Raw genomic sequence first — 21,893 nt, 5'->3', positions numbered from 1 at the left:
GTAAAATGTATTCAATAATCAGTATATTTTAGGTTAAAGACACATATGCCTTTTATCTTCATCCTTCACATAAAAAGACACGAGGTTTAAGTAACCTTGAATTATTATTTAAAACATCTTATTTGACGTGGTATATTTTTCATTTTCCTCACAAGAACACTTGCAATAAAGGTTGTCGACCGTAAACACTTCAGCATATTGGGAACGTTTCCACTTTTTTCTCAACATTCAAATTAATAAGCTCCGAGACATAAGGTGGAAGAGTTATTGGCAATCAACTGGTGCTGGTGATAATCAAAACGTGTGGTTCGGGGAGCTTGTATTTTCTCGTTACTTTTACCATGGAGATACAGGTTTCACTGATAACCAGTCGTATAAACTTATCATCCCTGTATTAACCATGCCTTCCGTGGAAGAAAAGTAAGACAATCAATAATAGATCTGGGCGATTTATGCAAAACGAAGATAATTACGCATGCAGAACGGTAACCGTCAAAGGCCCCGTGGGGCGTGCTCAGGTCATGAAAATTTTTGGTTGTACACAAGTTAATGAATTTTTTTTTGTCCACACTATCTGCCGCCACCAAGCGTCAAAGATGGCCTGCAAGATGTAAAGGCGTCGAAGTGTTGGCTAGGCCTATATGATAAAAACATGGCCTTGGTACAATCACAGTGTGGTAATTTCTCTTCTCACTAAGCATCACTGATCATGTGTCTTTTGGCAATATATTTCAAATCACTGGTTATCTTGATCAATAATTTTGGATGAACGAATAGAGTGTAGTGAGAATATTTTCAGCAATGAGAAAGGAAACGAAAAAAGTATAGAATTGATAACCGCCGCTTGTGTAGCACATTGAGCAAGCTCGCGCGGCTGGCAGAAATTACTCCACAACATGCGTTAGCTGTGACCCGTGTGACGTATTTCCTTCACTAAAATCTGTGCAAGACCATCTGCCCTCCCCAGAATCCTGTTCGGGCCGCTGGGCGACGAGCGATGCATCTCATGAGCTTCCCAAAGAGGCTGTAGCATGATCTTTGGCGTATACCCATCGCAAATTTGGCCAACGTGTAGTTTACAAAACCAGACATGTGAACCATGCGCAATGGTACTATTGCATGGAGGAATTATTATTGTATCTCGTTCCCTTTAATATAGGCCTATGGTAGGCCCCCAAAGGCATATAATGGCCACACTGGTTTACAATTGGCAATAGGAATATACCAGCAGCGGCAAGCTTCCAGACCATATTGTAGACCTCATAATAATGAGTTATGTTCCAAATTCGCGTTCGTTCGGTTACAGACACCCACGATCCTCCTCAATTGCATGCAGAAATCCATCATCTCGACTGTGATAGGCTGGCGTACACCGCACCAACGGACAGTTCCATGGCACTCGCGTGAGGAGTAGGGCCCGTTTACAAAAAAGTGTCAGCGTCCATGTCGAATTGGACCAGTTCAGGGTTGACCATCAGATCCAAAATCAACTTCCCCATTGGAGGTCTCGGCTCTGATGTCATGTGATGAAGCTCTTCTAAGGCTGCCTGACAGGCAGTCCGCCATTTATCGATCAGGCCTTGCAATTCGGTGAGGTCGTTCTACAAGAGAGTTAGCAAAAAGCACCTTCAGTCCAATTTCCCTCATCTAACTTATCAAACAAAACTAATACATGTATATTCCAGACGATCAGAACCATGCCTTTTGTATAAACAGAGGTTCAATGCCTCAGGTTCCGGGCACGTTGAAATTTCAGCCCACCTTTGTTCGGTACATTTTAACCATTTTCAGCTTTCGGAGTCTCTCTTTGCCGACCGTGATCTGTTTCAGCAACTCTTCTCTCCGCAACTTCAGTTCAATAACGTCCATTTTAGTTTGACACTGATGTCCCAATCAACACCGACAAGCTGGAAAGAAAGGTTAAACGTGGTGTGTCATATGAAGTCTTCTCTAAACCGCAAACATCTGATTCCTGAAGACACTATTTCAGCTTCCCCCTCCAACATTTGATCCCTGACAGCCCCTTTACACAGACAAGTAGAGTAATGGAGGGCAGTAAATACAGCACGATTTTTCCCCCTTTACATGCTAGACGGAAACCCGTTTAGTATATATTTATGCGAATCGTAATTCCAATACCCATGATGTGTGTGATGACTGGCCCTTACTCCAACAAGATGTCATTCAAAATCTGTTCAGAGGGTGGGGCAGGACAACCACCTGTACAGTGGATAAAAGGAGACATGCCTCTTTCTGGGAGAAGTAAGGATGGAGTTTGCGAGCTCTTAACAGTAATAGTAGACTGAAAAATAACAGAAAGGGACCAATTTTGAGTCATTTTTATTTTTATGCTCTTTACTCCTTTTTCTCCCTCTTTCTCCTTGGGGGGGGAGGGGCACTGAAACCCTAGCTCAAGGCTTGCTGCCCCACTTGTGACACCCATGTGGATAGATACATGTCACGAAGCAGTGGTGTATTATGGTCATTTTTTTGCGGGGGAGGGGGGGTTGGTTATATATGATACATATGAAAATTGCACTCAGCGGGGGGGGGGGGCAACACATGATCCTTTTAAGATGTTGCCGCTCATGGTGGACAATCTAAAAAAAAACAAACGGTGCTTCCTATAGCGTTAAATTTTCTGGAGTTCGTACGACACTCATAAAGATCGAAAAGGATGCTCCTGAAGAAAGGGGACTTTTGTTGAGAAAAGGACACTTGATAAATGGGGGGGTTAAATGCCCTTTCAGAATTTCTTCCCTGCACTAATCCTATGCCACTGCAGGCGGCCAACAGAACAGGTTCTCTTATTTGTATTTGGTCTGTAGGTCCGGGAACCGGGCCAGGGGCCGGGGGGGGGTGACTCCATTTCGTCTGGCACTGTGTCTCTGAAGCCCACTTGAAAGCATTAGCTTTTTTATAGCTCCATGGTATTAGGAAGAGATGTAGGCCATAATTTCATTCCCTAAGCTAAGTTGGAGAAGACTTAGAAAATGCACGAAATGCGAGAGTCAGAGTTAAGTTATACGTGGATATTATGTGCTGGCTGACCGGATCAGGTTCACTTGCCGAGGAAATGTACGCAATTATTTTTCCTTACCTGTAAAACACACCCATGACAGTGACACAGAACATGTCGCCGCCACCGCATGTTAAGTTACGCAAATCATCCGTTTTCCCGCGGTTAGAGTTCGTAGAATCTGCTTGTGACCTTTAACCCTAATCCCACTAGGCCTTCTACATGTACTATACAGTCCGTAGCTGCGAAACCCATCATGTTTATTGTTTGGCTTTACCGCTTGTATGTCAGTCACAAATGTACGGACAATGGTTGGAATTTAGCACAGTGAAAACAATTTCACCTCTAAGTCAATGAATAAAACTTAAAATTCAGGTACAAACCATGCATGATGGTGCAATTTCCGCGTCAAAAGCACTTTGCTTGGTACTACCATGAGATGAAACTATAAAATATGTAGGGATTCCACGGCGCTGTGATTATATAATTAAAAAGGGAAAGTACAAATGATAACATATTAATGCAATGTAACAAGTAAATTGATGTATTTGCAACAAAAAAAGTATTACCAGACATTACTAACATCACAATGAGGTTTTTTTTCAATTGGTTGGTCATCTTTAAATCGTCAGTAAAAAGTCTAACCCCCATGACGATATTGACTGTTCCCAAAATAGTCACGTGACGCGCACTCGGTAATGCGAGGTAAGATGGCAGCCTTGGCGTGAGAAACGTGGAGTGGGGCTTCACCGTTTTAGAGGCCGACTTCCCTCGAAATTATGCTGACACCACGGAACATTTATACGCCTAGAATCTCCGATAGTCTGCCAAAAATCCAAGACTATGATTTTGGCGCCGGTCACCGGCGAGTCATGGACAAAGACAGTGAAGAACACAATGCTATTAACCCCCAAAACGGCATCGCCAGCAATCTGCTGGAACTGGCGGTAGCAGCGTCAGAAGAGTACGAATACGAAAGTTTGCCAGAAACGACCACACTGACGACTCACCTGATGGCCGGTGCTATAGCCGGGATCATGGAGCATTGTGTCATGTATCCTGTGGATAGTGTTAAAGTGAGTGCTTGGGATAAATGTTGGAAGCGTGAACAAGCAGGAGCAGTGGAATAATCCGAATATGTGGCCTGGTGTGAGGCCGAGAGAGGCTAGGCCGCGCCTAAGCCCCGGAGGCAAAGTCATTGGTTGCCAACATCCAAAGCCAGGCCAAGTATAATGTATAGTGGGCCTAGCCGGATGGCGTCTGACTTTGATCATGTTAATGGTCTCCTCTTTTAGCTATGAACATATATACCATCCTGAAACACTAAACATCATGTTGACACATTTGCAAACACAAACATGAAAGATTTCTCTCACTTCCTAAAACTGCAGTAGCCTCAGAATATTGTTATGTTCCTTATTTTAATTACTTTGATCAATAAGTCTTGCATTGTACTACAAAAGCTCACTTGTTTCCAAAAAGTGTTTATTCCCAGTAGATTCTGCCAGATTCTTGGCCTTTGTTGGAGCCTCAAGTTGTTATTGGTGCCACAATTCAACTTTGAAATTTATTTACTATATTTGTGGTGCTAGCAATAACTATTACTGTAATATGTGCGGACATCAGTGAATAAACAGTACACAACTTTACCCTCATTCTGTCATGCAGTTTGCGGCGTAACTAATAGATTTGTCATGTGCAGGAGAGGGGCGAACTCATATGAATTTGAAAGAGGAGATCATTAATGCCAGACATTGTCAGGCAAAGTGGGCCAATCCAACTGTGGTTCTGCAAATGGACTGGCCCAACTAAATGGAGTGACCAGTGATGTCATTTTACTGTTCGCAAGCAAGCTGTGAGCTGCGTGTATAGACTGTGCTACTGCCACAGGTGCTTCAATGCAGAATTAATGCACATCCCACCTGCTCGGCAGATGTAGAGCGCATGCTGCAAATAAGGCAGGTGTTCTTTGCTGTTGATGCCAGACACGTCATGGTTGGATTAGTTCTGGCATCTTGAGCTTGTCATCTGTATTTTGTAACATTACTGCTGTGTTTTGTGCTTGATTTCCCACTGGGTAATATCATTTTAAATGTAAAGTGCACTTCCTGTACATAAGAGCACTGTTCCAAGCATATCAACAACAGTGGGGCCAGCCTTGAAAGAATTCCATCTACAGACACGACTGATTTTCCCCATAGTGATCTGTCAGCCATCTGAAAGCTATAAAATGCCCTAAAAAAGTCAAATTTAGCAGGGAAAATATTAAGGGGGTTTTCTCCTAGAAAACACAACTTTTCAGAGTGTGTCAAGCATCGTCTGTACATGGAATTCTTTCCACCAACCCAATTACAGCACTGTACTTTAATTGTCCCAACTGTCGTGGGGACTGTCCTAACAGTAGTTGGGACCGATACCATAGTCGGAACATAACAGAAGAGATTTGAGCCTTCCATCAAACTCTGCCAAGATAGAGATTTGGTAACTGTGGTCAAATGTTTGCAGCATGTTTACCCAGTTAGAAATGTTACAGAATGACAAGGGTAACAGGTGAAACGTCATGGTCAAAGCAAGAGCAGTGCAAATTTGTAATGTCACTGCAAATATTTTCATATTGGATTTGTGTACATTTACTTGCACAGTTTCATCACTCGCTGCATGTTAACATTAAGTACTTCCGATTAATTCAGATTGATTAAAATATTAGCAGGGAGCAGAATAATCATACATTCCTAACTTTCCTCTCACAAACAGGTTTGGACATTTTCAGGAACTTTTAGAAGCGCCCTATCTTCTTTCCAGACATTTTTGGATCAAACTAAATGGTCCTTAATAGTAGAGGTCAGAAGATCGAAAAATAGCAACTAATCAAATCTTGTGTAGGAATTCATCAAAGCTTTTAGCAAGCAGTGTAACCCTTCCTTCAGTTTGAGAAACACCAAGTCGCATAAGTGATGCCAAGATTGATAGCCCCTTTGTCTGAAAGTAGGCACCCATATTGGTTACCAGTGGCACTGATTCCAGTAAGGTTCAGGGACAGCACGGCTCCAAGTGGCTTTGACAACTATACAGCCTGTCAATGCAATGTCATTGCCTCAAAGAATTTAACCAGGGTAGCCTACTCACCATGATTGAGCTGAAATGCTGTATGCAAGATAAGAAATGTACATGTACATGCATGAATACCGAAAGGTGAACTAACATATAGTCAAAATCTACACGTTTGTCATTAATGTGGCAACATTTCATAAACCAATCTTAAAAAGTGTCTATTGTTCCATCAGAATACCAAATGCAGGGATTTGGTATTTGTCAACATAAATGGGCCAATCAGATTGGTATTCTTGTAACTTCACAAAAATACATGTATACTACTCCAAAAAAGTTAAGGACCAATTTTTCCTGACTTGTAATTTTTGTTCCAAGCAATGAGCGGGGTCTAGTTCTTTCATGTTTTGTTTGTGTAGATGGTGTTCTCATTGGAATAGAAAATTAAAATGTTTCAAAACAATGTACATTTTTGCAGTAAAATGTCTCATGTAAAGAAAGTATACACAAAATAAAAAGTGGTCCTTAACTTTTTTTTTTGAGTAGTGTAGTTAGCACATGTATATGCGCATGTAGTCCATGGCTCTGTGTCCGATACACCAAGGAGCTGCACAGCGGTATCGATGCATGCTTCCATCTGAAGTGTTTTTGTGTAAACGTACGCAACATGCACCACTCCCTGTTCACAATTTACGCCGTTGACTGCCAACTCTGTCAATTTCTTCCTGTACTGCGACAACTCAGAGACGGCCAGTGACTCATCGGAAGGGGTGTGTCCATGAAGAATGGAGGGGGAGGGGCAGCCTGCTTGCTGGCAAGGGCTGTTCATTGTCGAATAATAAAAGTAGTTGTGGACCAAAATGTGCCAGTATTCAAAGCTTGCCAATCATGGGCTTTAACTCGCTCATAGGATAGGAACGATGAATCACCGATTAGCAAAACAATTGCCATTAAGAAAGCATTGCATCTGGTAGTGCGGTATATTGCAGTACACATGTACATGTGTGCAACATGTTTTAAATGAAGATTATGGGCGAATTTGATATGGAATTTACTTTTCAAGGGTGGGTAGTAAGCCAGGTTTGGGTTAAATAAAATGTTAAAATAACTCTGCAGTAGTACCCGATACCGTTATATCTTTATCATAAGTGCGGCAACTTAAAAAAATAAGAAACTATGTAAACATTCTGTTGATGATCAAATATTTGATATATGATCGGAACAGCCCTCTTTCAAGGAAACAGGGGACCCATTTTGTTGAGCTACGAATCATTAGTAAACATTTGAGAGGTTTCCAGCCACGTTACCATGCAGTATCCATTAGGTTGATTTTATATTTAACGCTAACTGCCCAAGGGTTGCTGGCCCTAACCTTCCCCATTCACACAAAGTTAAACACCCATATGGGACAGAGGCTGTTGGACTTTGTTTTTCTGAGGTATGCCAAACCCAATGCAAAAGCCAGCTGTTTGGGCCCACTAGACCTATCCCCACAGAATTAAACACTTTACTACTGTTTAATTCTGTGTGGTGGGGTAAGGTTAGGGTTAATGCATCAATTTAACAAGCAAGGTATTCTGATGGGACTCACATACTTCCGTTCAACTTAAGACTTTTCAACGTGGGAAGGCACAATGCACATACTTGTACATGCATGAAATACATACAAATGTGTGAATCAAACTTCCATATCTGTGCTGTAGAAAGTTGAGAGGAGGTCTAGGGTCAGAGGTTATGCAAACTGTGGAGAGCTCTGTGCCAACAATGACGTTGCATTGTTGCTTTGGGCCTTTTGTGCAAGTCTGCAAGTCATGCTTCATTAGAAGTACCTTCCCATTTATATTTGCACATGTGCTTAACAGAATAGCGATATAGTAGGGGTTATGTGGGCCTGAGATTGAGTCTGATATTCAATCTCAGTTTCCTGGACATTTTCATGTTGAAGCTTTGGTGAACCTTTGAAAGATAACACCAAGCAGTAAAACAATGCCACATACTGTATATGTTAAAAGGAAACGGGTGTCAATTCCAAGTATTGACAGTGGTTGAGGTGCGCTGTCCTGACCCATCATATTAATAGTCGACTGTAAAGCTAGGATTTATTTCAGAAAGGGTTGACAAGGTTTAAATGATACGTATAAAATGATACTGCGTGGTAGGGTTTGTATTCATTCTCTCTTTCAAGTTCAACTGTTGTACAGCTTTTGTTTAGTGCAAGGAGTTTTTACAAACTTTTGTTGTTGATTCGCAGATTAAAGTAAACATTGTCTCGTCATTAAGTCTGTGCTGTGCAGTCAGCAGATTGGATGTAGTTTCAAACACTCCCCATTCTGATTGTGTGGGTAAACCAGCTCAGTGAAAAGCAAGCAAGCGTGCCCTGCTTCATTCAGGAAAAACGAACACTGATAACCCGAGGAAGGAAAGATTACATTGCTTGACCTTGCCCTGGTATCTATGAAAGAAGTAAATGTTCCCCACTGGAACCTGAGGAAGTGGTTGAACATAGTTCATCAGATTTCAGTCGCAGGTCATAGCTCTTGGCAGTGAAGCCAGGTGCAGGGACAAATTTTAGTGTCCATAGCTTTTCTCCGTCCAACAGAAATATGCATGGGATAACAGTTTTATGAAAAAGCTGTACTTGCCCCAGTTCCAAAGTACAGATATTTCTTTGGGAGTGAATTCACAAATAATAGTTATTGGCAACGTTCATTTATCGGTTGTTGAACTCATATCGACCTGCCAATTTCTACGGTTGACTTGGAAGCGGCAATGCCAAACATATTCACAGTACTGGCACAAGTGTATGTGACATTGAAGATACGCCATGTGAATATTTACAAAACAATAAAAGTGAGTGGAAAACATGGGGTATATATTCACAGTTTTCATTGTGAACTTGTCAAAATACAAATTTAAAATACAGTATAGGTCTGTAAAAAAAATGAAGTCTTTGACTTCAATCCCCTAACATTATAAAAATTCACCAAAAGCTTACTTTTTGTCACATTCAACGAACTGTTTTTTCCTTTGCAGTTTTTTTGGGATGGGGGGGTGGGGGCCATTTTTAACCCCAGTAATTATGTGCAATATCTGACGTGTTGCATAACCAACAACTACAGAACCCGTACCCCAAAAAGATCAAATAAAGCTGTTCCCCCGGAGAAATTTCTGAAATTTCCCTTTCAAAACAACAAGTATTGTATTTCATTTTGGCAACAGACGAGAATGCAGACGATCAGACCTTCGCCAAGCAGCAGCTATAGGAATGTTTTTAACGGCATGGCCACCATCATCCGCAACGAGGGGCCCTTTGGCATGGTGCGGGGGCTACACGCAGTGGCCTGTGGGGCGGGGCCTGCCCACGCTCTATACTTTGCCTGCTACGAGAAGATGAAACACGTGCTGAGCTCACAGCCTGGACAGAATCCGCTGGCCAATGGTATGTGCCGTGGGACCAAATACAGTCCTGGGTTTTCAAGGGATTTTGTCAGTGTGCATGTTAGATTTGTCTGTCCTTTTGTGATGGGTAATTTTGTGTGTGTTTCAGCCTGAGATTCTGTAGTGCTAGGAGCAGTTGCCTGCGTGACCGTAGACTTAGACCTCAAATCTCTGACTTCTTTCCTCTCGTGACATGCCTACAGAAGCAACGGGTACCAAATCTGTAGGCCTTTTCTAAATCCCAACTTGTTTCTTTTGCTCTCACTTTCAGATTGGTGTCCATTGCTTTTGTTACGTTACTTTTCTTGTAAAGCTCACTAGCTTGTTCTGTGCACTAAGCCTCCTGAATGTACAGAATTTCATTGCTAGTGGAAGCAGTATCCTGGAACCCACTCGCAGTGCCATTTGCGATGCTGTAGTAATGTGTTTAAAGTAGGTTTAAGCTCTCCCTTGAATAGTTGAGACTGGTTCCTAGCCCTTGCTTCACATTCTGAAGTACATTTGTGTATAGTGGGTGGGACTAGCAACCAGTTTGCTGTGCCTTCATGCATTGTACCTTCCCTGTAATGTATTGTCATTTGTAAATGGGTCATTCCATGAAGTTCGGGCACAGTTTGTGACGGCGTCCCTTGTTACATCAGTAACTTTTATTGCCTATTATTTCCACATTACAACAGATTAAGACATTATTATTCGGCAAAAATGAAGCACACCACTACAAGAACCTAGCAAGATTTAGAACAATGTCAATTTAGAATCCACATGCAGGGAAAAAAGATGTTTATTTTCACTGATGTCACAAGGGACGCCGTCACAAACTGGGCCCGAACTTCGTGGAATGACCCAAATGCATGAAACACAACCCAGGAACAAGCCCAACAAAAGTGCCCTTTACTTGCCTTCTTGCCAGGAAACAAGTTGTTCTCTGCAGTAAAAATACATGGAATACATGACTCCACATTGCTTGGCTAGAATTTCTGGTTACCCCGAGTGCGACCAAGAGAAAGTGCAATTTTCCTACTAACGGAAGCCCCTAGGAACTGCCCTTCGCTGGTTCAGTGACTATGAAATGCAGGCGTTGCGGTTGCGTAGCTACTAACAAAAATGAACACTCCCGACCATCATGGCTCTTTTACAGCCGGTGAGGGGGTGCTTCTGCTAAAGACGGATGGGGTGTGCGTGTTCTGTGTTTGTGTCTGCTTTGTTTTCTGTGTTTGATTGTCTTGTGCTTGTTACACGCCTGTTTCCTCTTTGATTGGCTTAGTTCTTAGTTGGACTCCAGCTTGGCTTTCCCTCCATTCATCATGCCCATTGGCATTGGCACCAATTGTGTTGAAGGAAACCTAGAGCATTGTGGTTAGCTTGTAGCCACCCTTGAATGCCTGTGTGCGCACATTGTGTGCAAATGTACACATATTCTGTGCTTGTGGTGGGATACTAGATGGCTACAATGGACTTAGGCCTTGCTCCTTCTTGGTATCATTTTCCCAGTCAGCTGGATATACATACATACATGTCCCAGTATTCTGGGAAATCTCATGTCTGTGTAGTGATAACTTACTTGTAGACATTGGTGACTGTTCACACCCTTGATGCCCTGTGACATGTGAATATGTGACCTGTCACCACAAAATGAGCTGAAAGTCAGAATTTTCAAAAACTGAGATACTGGTATTTTTGAATTCAGCAGAAAGAGAGCTTTCCAGTGACATGTACATGGAACACTTAGGGTAGAAGTATAAGGTGACAATGTGGCATTATTCTGGCAGCTTTGTGACAATGTGGCATTATTCTGGCAGCTTCGTGACAATGTGGCATTATTCTGGCAGCTCTGCGCCTTTGTTCCCGACATTGTTTCGACATTGACAAAATTGCTAAGAAAATGAAATTTTAAAATATGTGATTCTGCAAATTCATTGGAATTAAATAGGAGGCAGGTTACTCTTTCCAAATAGTACAAAACCCAAAAGTCCACCTCTACTTCAATATGACTTTGAACCCTCACACCTGGAAAGAGAGGGATGCGACTTTACGCTCATTTTGTTGTGACAGGTCACATATGCGTAATAAAAATTTTGTAACAAGTTGCTATCTCTATTATTGTAGTTATTTGCCGGTTTGAAATTGTACCACAAATGCATTTTATTACCATGCAGTAGGTGCATCCTACAGTGTAAAAATGCTTGCGCAAGACCAAACACTCATATTTCGTTCTGGTGTGGTGCCTTTGTTACGTTACTTGTGCTGGTAATGTAGTTCCATGCACTCTACTGAAATGCTCACTGGTGGTGGGAGAACTTGATTGCAACAGCGGTCCGTTCTTACTTAGCAATGACTCATGTATTAATACATTTAGGATTGCCGGCCTGACTCATGCACATGAATATTTGTATTTCGATTTCAATTCAGTTTTTGTTTTTCTCGAGTGCTGTCATGTCTCACTGTACTGACAGCTTCCTCTAAAAGAGGCAAGATTGATGTTGCCAAGAAGAACCATTTGATCTTCGTACACTTGTAGGACCTTGCTTGAAGGCTCTGTCCCAATTTCGATGGTAAGGTTGTTGCCCAAGTGAAGTCTGTCTTCTTGTACATACTTGCTGAGCCAGGTTAATTTCCTTATTGAAAACCTTTGGGATCATATGCATGTGGTGTACAAATATGGACAGCCACATGTATGGGTTGTACAGTGCAACCAGCCCTCGGATGGCCTCTCCTTTCAGGCAACCTTTGTTAAGGGTAATTCCAGAAATTAGGGGTCAATTTTTTTCGTGTCCCTGTTACATCTGACATATGATTTGTAAGTTCAGAACACGTTTTGTCATTACTAAGAGTGATGAATTCATGCAAATTACCTGCCAAACAAATAGTAATTATTTGAAAACAACTATGGGGATACATCCATGTCAAATAACAAAGGTCAGATGTAACAGGGATGCGAAAATGTCACACAAATCCCCTAATTTCTGGGATTACATTTAACCATCAATAAATATTTGTTAAAGCAACTGTGTGTTTGACGGCTGCTGTAAATTTAGATAGCACTGTCTCTTGAGTGGCAGTGTTCCAATTTCGGCTGCTCGTAAATTGGTCTGCCACTCTCCAAAAGAATTGACACAGGTGTCCCTGTCTGGCGATGTCTCAAATTTATGCATATTGTTTGACCTTTTATCTGAGCCGGGCGTGGCTCACGCAGGGATTTGTGGAGCTTATTTTGTCATTCTGCGCGTGCTGGTTTTTTTCTTTTTTGGTTTTGCGGTGCTGGCGTGAAAAACTGAACATTTATTTTTTGGGTGATGTTTCTCTGAGAAACAAGCGGAGAGGGTGTTTTCCTGTGGTTCAGGTAGGTAATGAACAGATCAGTAGGCATTGCCAGGATTGTTCCTGGGAGGGGGAACCATTTTTAAGGGGGCAAGGGGAGTGGGCAAAGCACTCGTCAGCTAAAAAAAATGAGCAGTCAGAAGATTTTTTAATCATATTGGTGACACACATATTCACCACCCCCTTTCATCTCTATGCTTTCATTTCTTTTCTTTGCCTCCTTTTTTTTCATTTTATTTATTTATTTTTTTTGGGGGGGGCATCTCCCTGCCACCCTTCCCCCATGACACCAATCAAAAGATCACTTGATGTTTATGGATTCCTGGTAAAAATGGCATACGACATGTCCCAGAATAATATGGCTGCGGCTGGAAATGATATGTGCACACATGGAAGCCACTGGCCAGCCACTACGGTGACTTTTCATATTCGACTTGTGTGCTACTTCAGCCATAGCCAGTTAATTTAGATGTGACCTGTTTTGTCAAAAAGATTTTGACCACTGAGATTGTAGTTACCAGTACAGTGCACATGGGTCTGGAGTTCACATTGAAGTAATCCATTCGACCTCACAGGTCAAATGGATTACTCACAGGTGGCACATGTGACCACTTTCTAGTCGTCAGTTGTGTGACTCTTTTTTTTTTTCTCTTTGTCCCGTCTTCCCTCATTGGGTTGAATAACTCCTGGAACGTGGGGATACTGTGTTGATTTCTCTCTGTCTTTCAGCTTGTGCTGGGAGCCTGGCGACCTTGCTACACGATGCTGCCATGAATCCAGTGGAGGGTAGGTGTGGTGGTCCTACAGCAGAAAGTTAAGCTGATCAGAGAGCCATAGCAAATGCACACATCACTATTTAGGACATTTTGCATACGCTTCTGTGGCTCATAGACATGATTCAAGTGACATAATGCAAACAACTCATGTGCTTGCCAAATGAAGGCTTTGAGATTGCTTTGTTATCATTTTGTCATTTCTCTTCAAAACACTGTCACAAAGTAATATGTTGATCATAAGTTGGAAAAAAACAGATGGTTTATCCCAGATGTTGCAGTTCCTGTGTGACAGGGATTTTGTTTCAAAAAAATTCTATTGATAATTCAAAGAACACTTGCAATAGATGTACAATTTTGCTCCATGAAGGCTTCGTGAATGCCTCTTGCATTTGCATATAGTTATCTATAACATGTACAGCACAGCAAACCGGTAATTAATACAACCAGCAGAAGCTGGTATATTATGTTAATTACTTTGTGCCTTGGTCATAGACCTTCATCCACTTTCTGGTATTCACTCATTCAATATAATCTCGTTTGGTCTGTCGATACTTCACGGAGCATATGGCTGGATGTGATCACACAACTCGGCCTACATGAAGGGCATTCCATCAGCTGCACAAACTGGATGACCACTTGATAGGTCTGCGTCTCATTTAAAATGGTCAAAGTGGTCACTTCTGCTTGATGCAAGAGCAGGTGCATTCAGCATCCATTATCTGGAACAGGTGCATTTGTCGAAGATAGTCGTCAAAGATAACTAATGCAAGGTTTCGTGCTATACTCATTGCAGTCTTCTCAGGCCTTTCTCTATTCCAGTCAAAGATGTGTTCATTCTCTTCAATTAATGAGCAGAACTCTCCAAAGTTGAATTTTCAAACTTAACCCTAACAGTCCTCAGTCCTCCAACAGGTGAAGGATTGAGGAGTGTTAGGGTTAATATACGTGGTTTTCTTTTTTAAGAATTTGATTTCTCATTAAAAGTGCAAACTTGGATAATTATCATAAAAGTACAAACTTGGATAATTATCTTTTTTTTCTTTGAGGGAGGGATGATGTTACACCTTGAAGAACATGTGCAACTTAACCCAGTACATTTCTTGTGAATGTTGAGGATGAATGCATTTTCTATCACCCTTCCAGACATTCACTAATTATTATATTTGTTTTTTCATGGTTTTCGCCGTTGCAATGGTCCCTTTTCTGTTGACATGGAAATGACTGATGTTTGATTCCCCTGTTGATGATTTGCTTCGCCACCTACAATGCAATCTGTCTACTATCATGGTGGATGTTTGATATGATTCCTCCATCGGCGACTTGCCTCCAAAAAAATCACTGCACAACGGGATGGCAACTGATGACAACAGTGGTCAAGCAACGCATGCAAATGTTCCAAAGCCCCTACAAGAGTGTGACTGAGTGCATAAGGACAATAGTGAGAACTGAGGGCATGCATGCATTCTACCGGAGCTACACCACCCAGCTGACCATGAACATCCCTTTCCAGAGCATCCACTTTGTCACCTACGAGCTGGGCCAGGAGACCCTCAATCCCAAGAGGGAGTACAACCCGACCAGTCACATGGTGTCGGGGGGCCTGGCCGGTGCCACAGCGGCCGCGATCACCACGCCGCTGGACGTCTGCAAGACGCTGCTCAACACACAGGAGAAAGGGGTGCTGCGCGCCTGCGGGCAGCGCCGGACAGAAATCAAGGGCATGGTCAATGCCTTCAGGACGGTCTACCGCATGAGCGGCGTACGGGGCTACTTCAAAGGCCTGCATGCCCGCGTCATCTTCCAGATGCCTGCCACGGCTCTGTCCTGGTCCGTCTATGAGTTCTTCAAATACTTCATCACCATGAACAGGGCATAGCCGTCGTGAACCGCTTGGCGGTTTCAGACATTGAAATTGAAAAACAAAACAAAAAAACGCGCACAAACAGATGTTTTTAGAATATTTCATGAGAGTATTGGTTGATAAATGAAACAAAAAGGTTTTTATAATTATATGGAATAAAGTCAAAATTTAAAATTAGTAAATGTATGTACATGTATCACTGACATGTAGGCTAGTTAGTGGCATTTACACAGATGGAATATTTTTCAGATTTCAAGTTAGATGCAGAAGCACTCGTACTCTCTATCTTGCTGCATTTTCTTTGAAAACTTATTTTCCACGAACAGGGGATTGTGTGTGGAAGTGTTTCTTACTGAAGTGAAACCAGTGAAAAGAACAGGGGTGTGAGAATTCAGCTTTTTAGCTGATTTCAGCTTTTTTTGTTGAGATGTTGACCCTGAATTTCAGCTTTGTTTGTCAGCTTTGTTTGTACACCTGGTCTGTACAAAAGTATGGGAACTTTTTACGTTTCAGCTTTTTGCTAGCTGTTTTTTCAGCTTTAATTTTAAATGGCCACTCACAGCCCCGAAAGATTCAAAATTGTGTTTGATCCAAAAACTGCCAGAGCAGATAGATAACAACTGGTGGGAAAAAAAAAGGGCCAAACCGGGTAGAATTTGGCAGACTTCATATGACGGACTCCGGCTCAGCCAGAAAAAGCCATTGCTGCTTCACACGCACACATTCACAATGGTCATTCAAATTGTGGTATTTGATGGCACATTGTTGTGCTAATCATCGGTATTCTTTTCCTTTGTCCTTCCAGGCAGACTTTTCAGGAGACTTTTTTTTCACAAGTATATTGTTGTTGGGACTGAGGCCTAAACCTCGGCCAAGCAAACTGGATAAGACCTCTTGAGCCCCTGGGTGAAAACCCCCCCCCGAACATTCGTTATCAGTAAATTTAGAAGCATGTAAATCCATTCTTAAGACTGAAACTCTTGCAGTATGGTAGTGAGTTGGCTTCAGTTTGGTTGCTGTCGCTGTAGCCTTTGTATACGTACACGAAGATGTGAAAATGTTTAACCAATGATACAAGCTATTGGCTACCCTATCTGGTCACTCATCTTTGCTTGTGACTGGATCTTTAGTGGCAGTGCAAACAGAATGTGCAATTTTTACATTTTTTGAAGTAGACCCTATGATGTGTTAAAAAAAAAAAAGCAAGAAATGCATCCACATTATAACCTTGTTTTAAAGTGATCAGACATCTTATGTGAAAGGCAGATTACGTAAATATCTGGGTTGTTTCTGATAGGATCACTATTTTCTTAATTCAGCCCAAGGATGAGCCCACTGTCGTGCCAAAACTGGACTGTGAAGGGGGAATGGGGGTGCGGGCCGTACCTTGTGCGCACAATTGGAGAAGATTGCCAGAAACATGGAATTCTGCACAATTGTTAGTACTGAATGTGAAATGATAATCAGTCTGCCTTTGTCTGTTCTCAGCAAAATTTGGAATTACGGAAACTTCTTAGCAGGGCACAAATTTGCCAGCCAAATCAGTGACAATTTTTGCTCAACGTAACCTTAAGGTTTACCTGCATCAAGTGTGTCTGGCTTAGGGTTGCAGACTAGTACATTTGTGTCTGTTAGTGCAAGAAAATAACATTTTACTCATAGCAATAATCAATTTTCCTTGATCTTTTGAAAAAAATCTGCAATTTGCAAATGAAGCTCTTGCAAACAAACATTTGGTGTTTTTCCCTCTTAACAGTGTTGCTTTAGTTGTAAAGTTTTAAGTTTTTATTTAATTTTTTTTTAGTACATGTCTTTGCAATGCAAAAGAATATAGTAAACCACTTGTGAACAGTTTAGTTTAATTCCTGGGTGAATGTACTTGCTGCTTCTGTTTGTGAGTCAAAATGAATTTGGGTTTTTGAATTAAAAAAAGAAAATTCCCACTTTATCCAAAGTTTTCCACTTGAAGTGTCGGGGTAAAACCTTCTTACAGTGTTCATCCCTCGCCTAAAAAACTGTAATGCGAGTTCTCATAATTAGCTTTCCTAGTTTAAAATCAAAAGAGAATCCTTTTCCCAAGGATGGTCGAATGCTTGTCAGGCTTCAAGATAGAAATAAAAAAAAAACTGATCTTGATTTAGCAACTTTTATTGAAGGGTAAACCGCATGGTATGGCATCAATTTAAAATATATCACTAAAGAAAAAGAAACAGAATTAAGCATAGCATGTGTAAAGAAAGTCATACTTTTCTTTATTTGGAAATTTATACTAATCCTGTATCATATTTAATTTTCAAAAGGCTGTGGTAAATTCAGTATATTTTCTTTAACAAGTCGTGATATCTTTATGTGTAATTAAGTTTTACCTTCACTGTGAGATGTCCACAACGCTGGATCATTAAAAAAGCTGCATATCTGCAGCACATCTTGTAATCCCACTACACTTTGGAAGCTCGGAGGCTGATTTTTTTTTTTTTTTTGGCAGTGATACATTTCTTGTAAGTCTAAAATCAGATTAGAGAATTTGTCAAAGGAGAGAGGAGGAGAGATGGTCTACTTTGCAGTAGTTGGACCTGAGAATGCGTATAAAATTTGCAAGCTGAGGGAACAAAACCAAAAACTGTTGAAACATTTCATCAAAGAAGGGGAAGCTTTTCAGCAGCACTTCTTTTATCATGTACAAGACTACTGGATAAAAGTGGTCCATTTCATCAAGCACATTTGAGATTGCAATGTCCAGTTAACTATCGACGGATGATACTGGGTAGAAAGTGAAAGGTGGACTTTTTGCTCATATTCCTGCTCCCGAGAAAAACCATCAAAAATGTTTAAAATTTCTGTTAAACTGATTAATAAAATTCAATTAACCAGAGACTCTGAATGTATTTAGTTTATTGCAGTTACACTGTTTGCAGGATTTTTCGGCAAATTTACAAGCTCACAGTTGCAAACAGACTCCACATGGAGGGGAAGTGTAATGGGCTGTGTTACAAATTTTGGACAATTTCTGCCGCTGACAAACAGCATACTATATGCCCAAGATAACACATCTGCAAAATTAATCAACACCTTCTGGTCGTAAAAAGCACTTAAAAGCAAATAACCAAAAAAGCAAATGTTGAAGCTGAAGCCAAACAGAAACCGTAGCCTTGAGAAATGAGCAGAATGTGTTATGCCGAGGATATGTAAGAGTCCATACAATCTAGTTAAGTAGTTCTGGGAACTAGACCCTTGTTGTAAGATACTTATTGTAGGGACCCTAAACATTGCAGCTTACAACCAAAGTCCCCACAATCTTGTTTTCCCGTTGGAATACAGATCAGAGAAGGCTTTCTAAACCGCTTCTTTAACCATAACCCCCCTAGGGTGTAAGTAAAATCAGTCTGAAATTGGAGGATTAGGGACTGTTAGGAATAGCCCTAACAGTCCCAAATCCTCCAATTTCAATATAATTTTACTTCTATTCACCTACCCCACCTTCTCCCACCATAATGTCAAACAGCTGGTCAGCCTGGCTCAGGGCATGATCCACTCCCTCGCAGACGTCCAGCCACACCTTGGGGACCTCCTCGCTGCCATATAGTGCCCCCGCGATGGCCCCCGCCATGGAGGCAATAGTGTCCGTGTCACCGTCCAGGGAGATTGCATAGATCACGGTCCTCTCCAGCCGGTTGTCGGTGGGTATGCCAGGGACGGGTTGCAGGCACCTGAGGACAGAATAGATAGCCGCAGGCACGGACTTGTGGGCAGCTATGTCATTGCCTGTTGATAACAAAGCAAGGTCAAAAACAATGAATCCATGGTAATCAGTGATACTCTGCTTGATTCTGGAGCCGACTGTGATTAATGATTGGACAGTGCAGATCTTTGCTCTTTTATGCAATGATGTCAGGCGTGCCAGGTATGAGCAAAACCCCAGAAAAATGCTATGAATGTGTAAAAATAAACAGTGGAAAAAAGTTTGTATTGTGGCTTCCCACACTTGCTGCTTTTTCCAGCTTGGGCATCGCTGCCCTCTCTAAAGTCACAAATATTGAATGCTCAAATTGGAACTATTCTAAGCTCAAGCTTCAATTATTCTGGGACTTGGTTTTCCTGAAACTGCTCATGGCCCTGAAATTGAGCAAGAATTTTCAAGTCTGGAGCCCTAAAAATCTACTGCTATTGAATCAGAAAATATACCTTAGTTTAGTAAGAAACCACATTTCAGTGATGTTCTGTGGGTGCAGTTTTACCAAAAACCAGCTATTTGATGAGCGGTACACTTGGTATTTGACAAATGCAATAGCAACACAAGCCTTGATTTGTTATCAAATTCATGCCCTACGGACACCCACCCAATTTTTTGGCCACGTCCTCTGTGCTGGGGTCAGCCTTCAGCATGGTCTTCAGTAACCTCAGCCTGCTGGCGTATATTCCGTCTGGCCCTCCTTCTTCCACTCTATCCATGACCCGGGACAGCCCATCCACGAATGTGCCTGTGTCCAGCGTGGCTGGGTCCGAGTGCAGGGCCGAGTGGATGGCGCAGGCTTGCAAGACAGCACCGCAGTAGCCCAGCTGATTGGAGTGGGTGAGTTTGGAGCTCTCTCGGGCTATCTAAGGGAGACAGAAGATGGACATCATTGGTTGCATTCTTCAGCTCTATAGATGGCACAACTAAAAGGTAGACTGAAATGAACCTCTACGTTTAAGGAGTAATTTCACAACCAGGCATTTGCCAGTATCGCATACATTTTCAGGACCCAAGGGAAATTCACTGCATTAGCTGTCCTTGTTGAGATTACAGGACTGAACCACACTGAACAATGATACTGTTGGATCCTGTGGTACCTGGATGGTTTGAACTCTGAGGTCATTTGGCCAAGGGGATGCTTTATCTGTTAGATCTGGTCACATTCTGTGGGGAAGTAACCTTGACAACGCAACTTGATGTATTTGGAAGGTCAGGATTAGTGAAGACACCAAGGAAAAGTTAAGAAAATGACAAAGTTGGAGCAGACAAACAGTACCTCAATCACCCTTTCTAAGTTTTTGCTGGAGCACAGACCCACAGGTGATATTCTCATGGCACCGCCATTACCGTAAGAGCCTCTGCCATCAAACTGTGTCCTCGCTGGTGCATAGATGTCCTCTGTGCTTGCATCTCCAAGAGCAGGAAGGATAGACACAACATTGGCGCCATACCCTCGGCCAGAATCTTTGGCGAATTCCTCTGAAAATCTACAGGAAAGACATCACTTCAAAAATGTCCTCTCCAAGCTTGCTGTGGAACAAAGAGTATTTTCATGTTTTTCCGGAAATCAAGCTGTAGAAGTTATGGAAATTTTTTAGAGGATTTGGTTCTTTCTTCACCTTTGTGCCATATCTCTGGCACTGTATTTGCCTTTGCAGTGGATGAGAGATGCTGCTACAGAGCGGGTCATTGCTGTGTCATCGGTGAAATAAAGTTTGCGGGCTGAATATGAGAAAAAAAAAGTCCTATATCATGGTTATTAGATTTGATGCACATAGAAACATCAAACAGAACAAATCTAAAATACTGACTTCGATGATAAATGCTTCATTTGCAACGACCTTCACGTTTGCTGTCTAGACCCCGAATGAAGTCTACAACCTCTTCCATGAGGGTGATGCCCTTGGGGACTAGGATGCCACCCTCATAGGGACTCCCTAGGCAGTCACCAGCTAATGACCCCAGCAGACAGCCACGAAAGCGGGACCTAAGACCAGATCCCATGCAAGCCATGGTTGTACTATAATCACAGTGCTCCTGGACAAAAAATAATGAAGATGTTCGAATGAATAAAAAATTGTTCCTATTTGCAATAGCCTAGGCAACCTAAACTTCTGAAGAGTGGGAAGTTGAGCGCTTAAAAGGGTTGTAACAGTTAGTAGTAAAAAGTCAAATTTTAAAAAGGGGAAAAATGTTGACTAAGAAATGTAAAGCTGCTTCACTGACCATGTAAGATTCAGCATGAGCCTTGAGCTGAACTTTTTCGGCTTTGTCCTAGCATGCTAACGAAATGAGCGCTACCGCTCCTATCCCGCAAAAATCTTTTAAAAATAATTCAGGCACGTCAGTAATTTTGTATGTGTACCATTCTGAGAGCACTTCAGATTTTGTCAAAGTTATAGGGCCTAAAGTTATATCATAGACCTGGAGGAGAATGGTTACATGCATTTGAGTTTACCTCCAGCCTCCAAGACAAGTGATCACTTCCGCCAAGTAAGCCTAGATGCTATGTGCGCGTGCGTGCGTGCGCCGTATCGCGCGCCCGACGCGTGAGGTTTGTAAATAATGACTCACGCCCTCAAGCGTTTACTTTTCCGGGCTAGAAAATGGGAGGGGCGGGGCTAGAGGCAATTTGCAGTAGAATTATTAATTTTCCTCTTTCACACCCAAGGTGCATAAAGAACGTTCAACAGCCTCATT

At 41.9% G+C, this 21,893-nt stretch overlaps 3 protein-coding genes and 1 long non-coding RNA gene across 9 annotated transcripts; 2 read left to right on the top strand and 2 right to left on the bottom strand.

Moving 5' to 3' along the window:
* Position 1: 1 nt before the first annotated feature.
* LOC147797021 (swi5-dependent recombination DNA repair protein 1 homolog) lies at positions 2 to 3,513 on the bottom strand. 2 transcript variants are annotated; one of them, XM_087144690.1, is made up of 3 exons: positions 3,403 to 3,513; positions 1,762 to 1,907; positions 2 to 1,601 (listed from the first exon to the last, which is right to left on the bottom strand). In XM_087144690.1, the coding sequence occupies exons 2-3, from the start codon at positions 1,867 to 1,869 to the stop codon at positions 1,422 to 1,424; spliced, it is 288 nt and encodes a 95-aa protein (XP_087000816.1). In that variant the 5' UTR covers positions 1,870 to 1,907; positions 3,403 to 3,513; the 3' UTR covers positions 2 to 1,421. The 2 variants fall into 2 exon arrangements, with proteins under 2 accessions (XP_087000816.1, XP_087000815.1); XM_087144689.1 differs by lacking the exon at positions 3,403 to 3,513 and adding an exon at positions 3,101 to 3,389.
* Positions 3,514 to 3,698: 185 nt separating this feature from the next.
* Positions 3,699 to 17,903, top strand: LOC110973929 (mitoferrin-1-like). The gene is made up of 4 exons (XM_022225154.2): positions 3,699 to 4,095; positions 9,287 to 9,506; positions 13,553 to 13,609; positions 14,970 to 17,903. The coding sequence occupies exons 1-4, from the start codon at positions 3,799 to 3,801 to the stop codon at positions 15,473 to 15,475; spliced, it is 1,080 nt and encodes a 359-aa protein (XP_022080846.2). The 5' UTR covers positions 3,699 to 3,798; the 3' UTR covers positions 15,476 to 17,903.
* LOC147797020 (uncharacterized) lies at positions 9,513 to 12,539 on the top strand. The gene is made up of 2 exons (XR_015427452.1): positions 9,513 to 9,941; positions 10,274 to 12,539. It is a non-coding gene; the product is annotated as an uncharacterized LOC147797020 (long non-coding RNA).
* On the bottom strand, positions 17,692 to 21,747 carry adprs (ADP-ribosylserine hydrolase). Of its 5 annotated transcripts, none has more exons than XM_022225157.2 (6): positions 21,652 to 21,747; positions 21,035 to 21,230; positions 20,813 to 20,915; positions 20,470 to 20,680; positions 19,798 to 20,056; positions 17,692 to 19,222 (listed from the first exon to the last, which is right to left on the bottom strand). In XM_022225157.2, the coding sequence occupies exons 2-6, from the start codon at positions 21,204 to 21,206 to the stop codon at positions 18,921 to 18,923; spliced, it is 1,047 nt and encodes a 348-aa protein (XP_022080849.2). In that variant the 5' UTR covers positions 21,207 to 21,230; positions 21,652 to 21,747; the 3' UTR covers positions 17,692 to 18,920. The 5 variants fall into 5 exon arrangements, with proteins under 5 accessions (XP_022080849.2, XP_022080848.2, XP_022080847.2 ...); XM_022225156.2 differs by lacking the exon at positions 21,652 to 21,747 and adding an exon at positions 21,420 to 21,634 and having other exon boundaries at positions 21,041 to 21,230; XM_022225155.2 differs by lacking the exon at positions 21,652 to 21,747 and adding an exon at positions 21,420 to 21,632.
* Positions 21,748 to 21,893: the final 146 nt, after the last annotated feature.

Source organism: Acanthaster planci, linkage group LG13 (genome assembly GCF_054643075.1).
Source record: "Acanthaster planci isolate LZ-2023a linkage group LG13, COTS_SCS, whole genome shotgun sequence".
NCBI classification, from domain to species: Eukaryota; Metazoa; Echinodermata; class Asteroidea; order Valvatida; family Acanthasteridae; genus Acanthaster; species Acanthaster planci.
The sequence above is the reverse complement of the archived record's forward strand: the minus strand, read 5'-3'. Positions and strand labels throughout refer to the sequence as shown.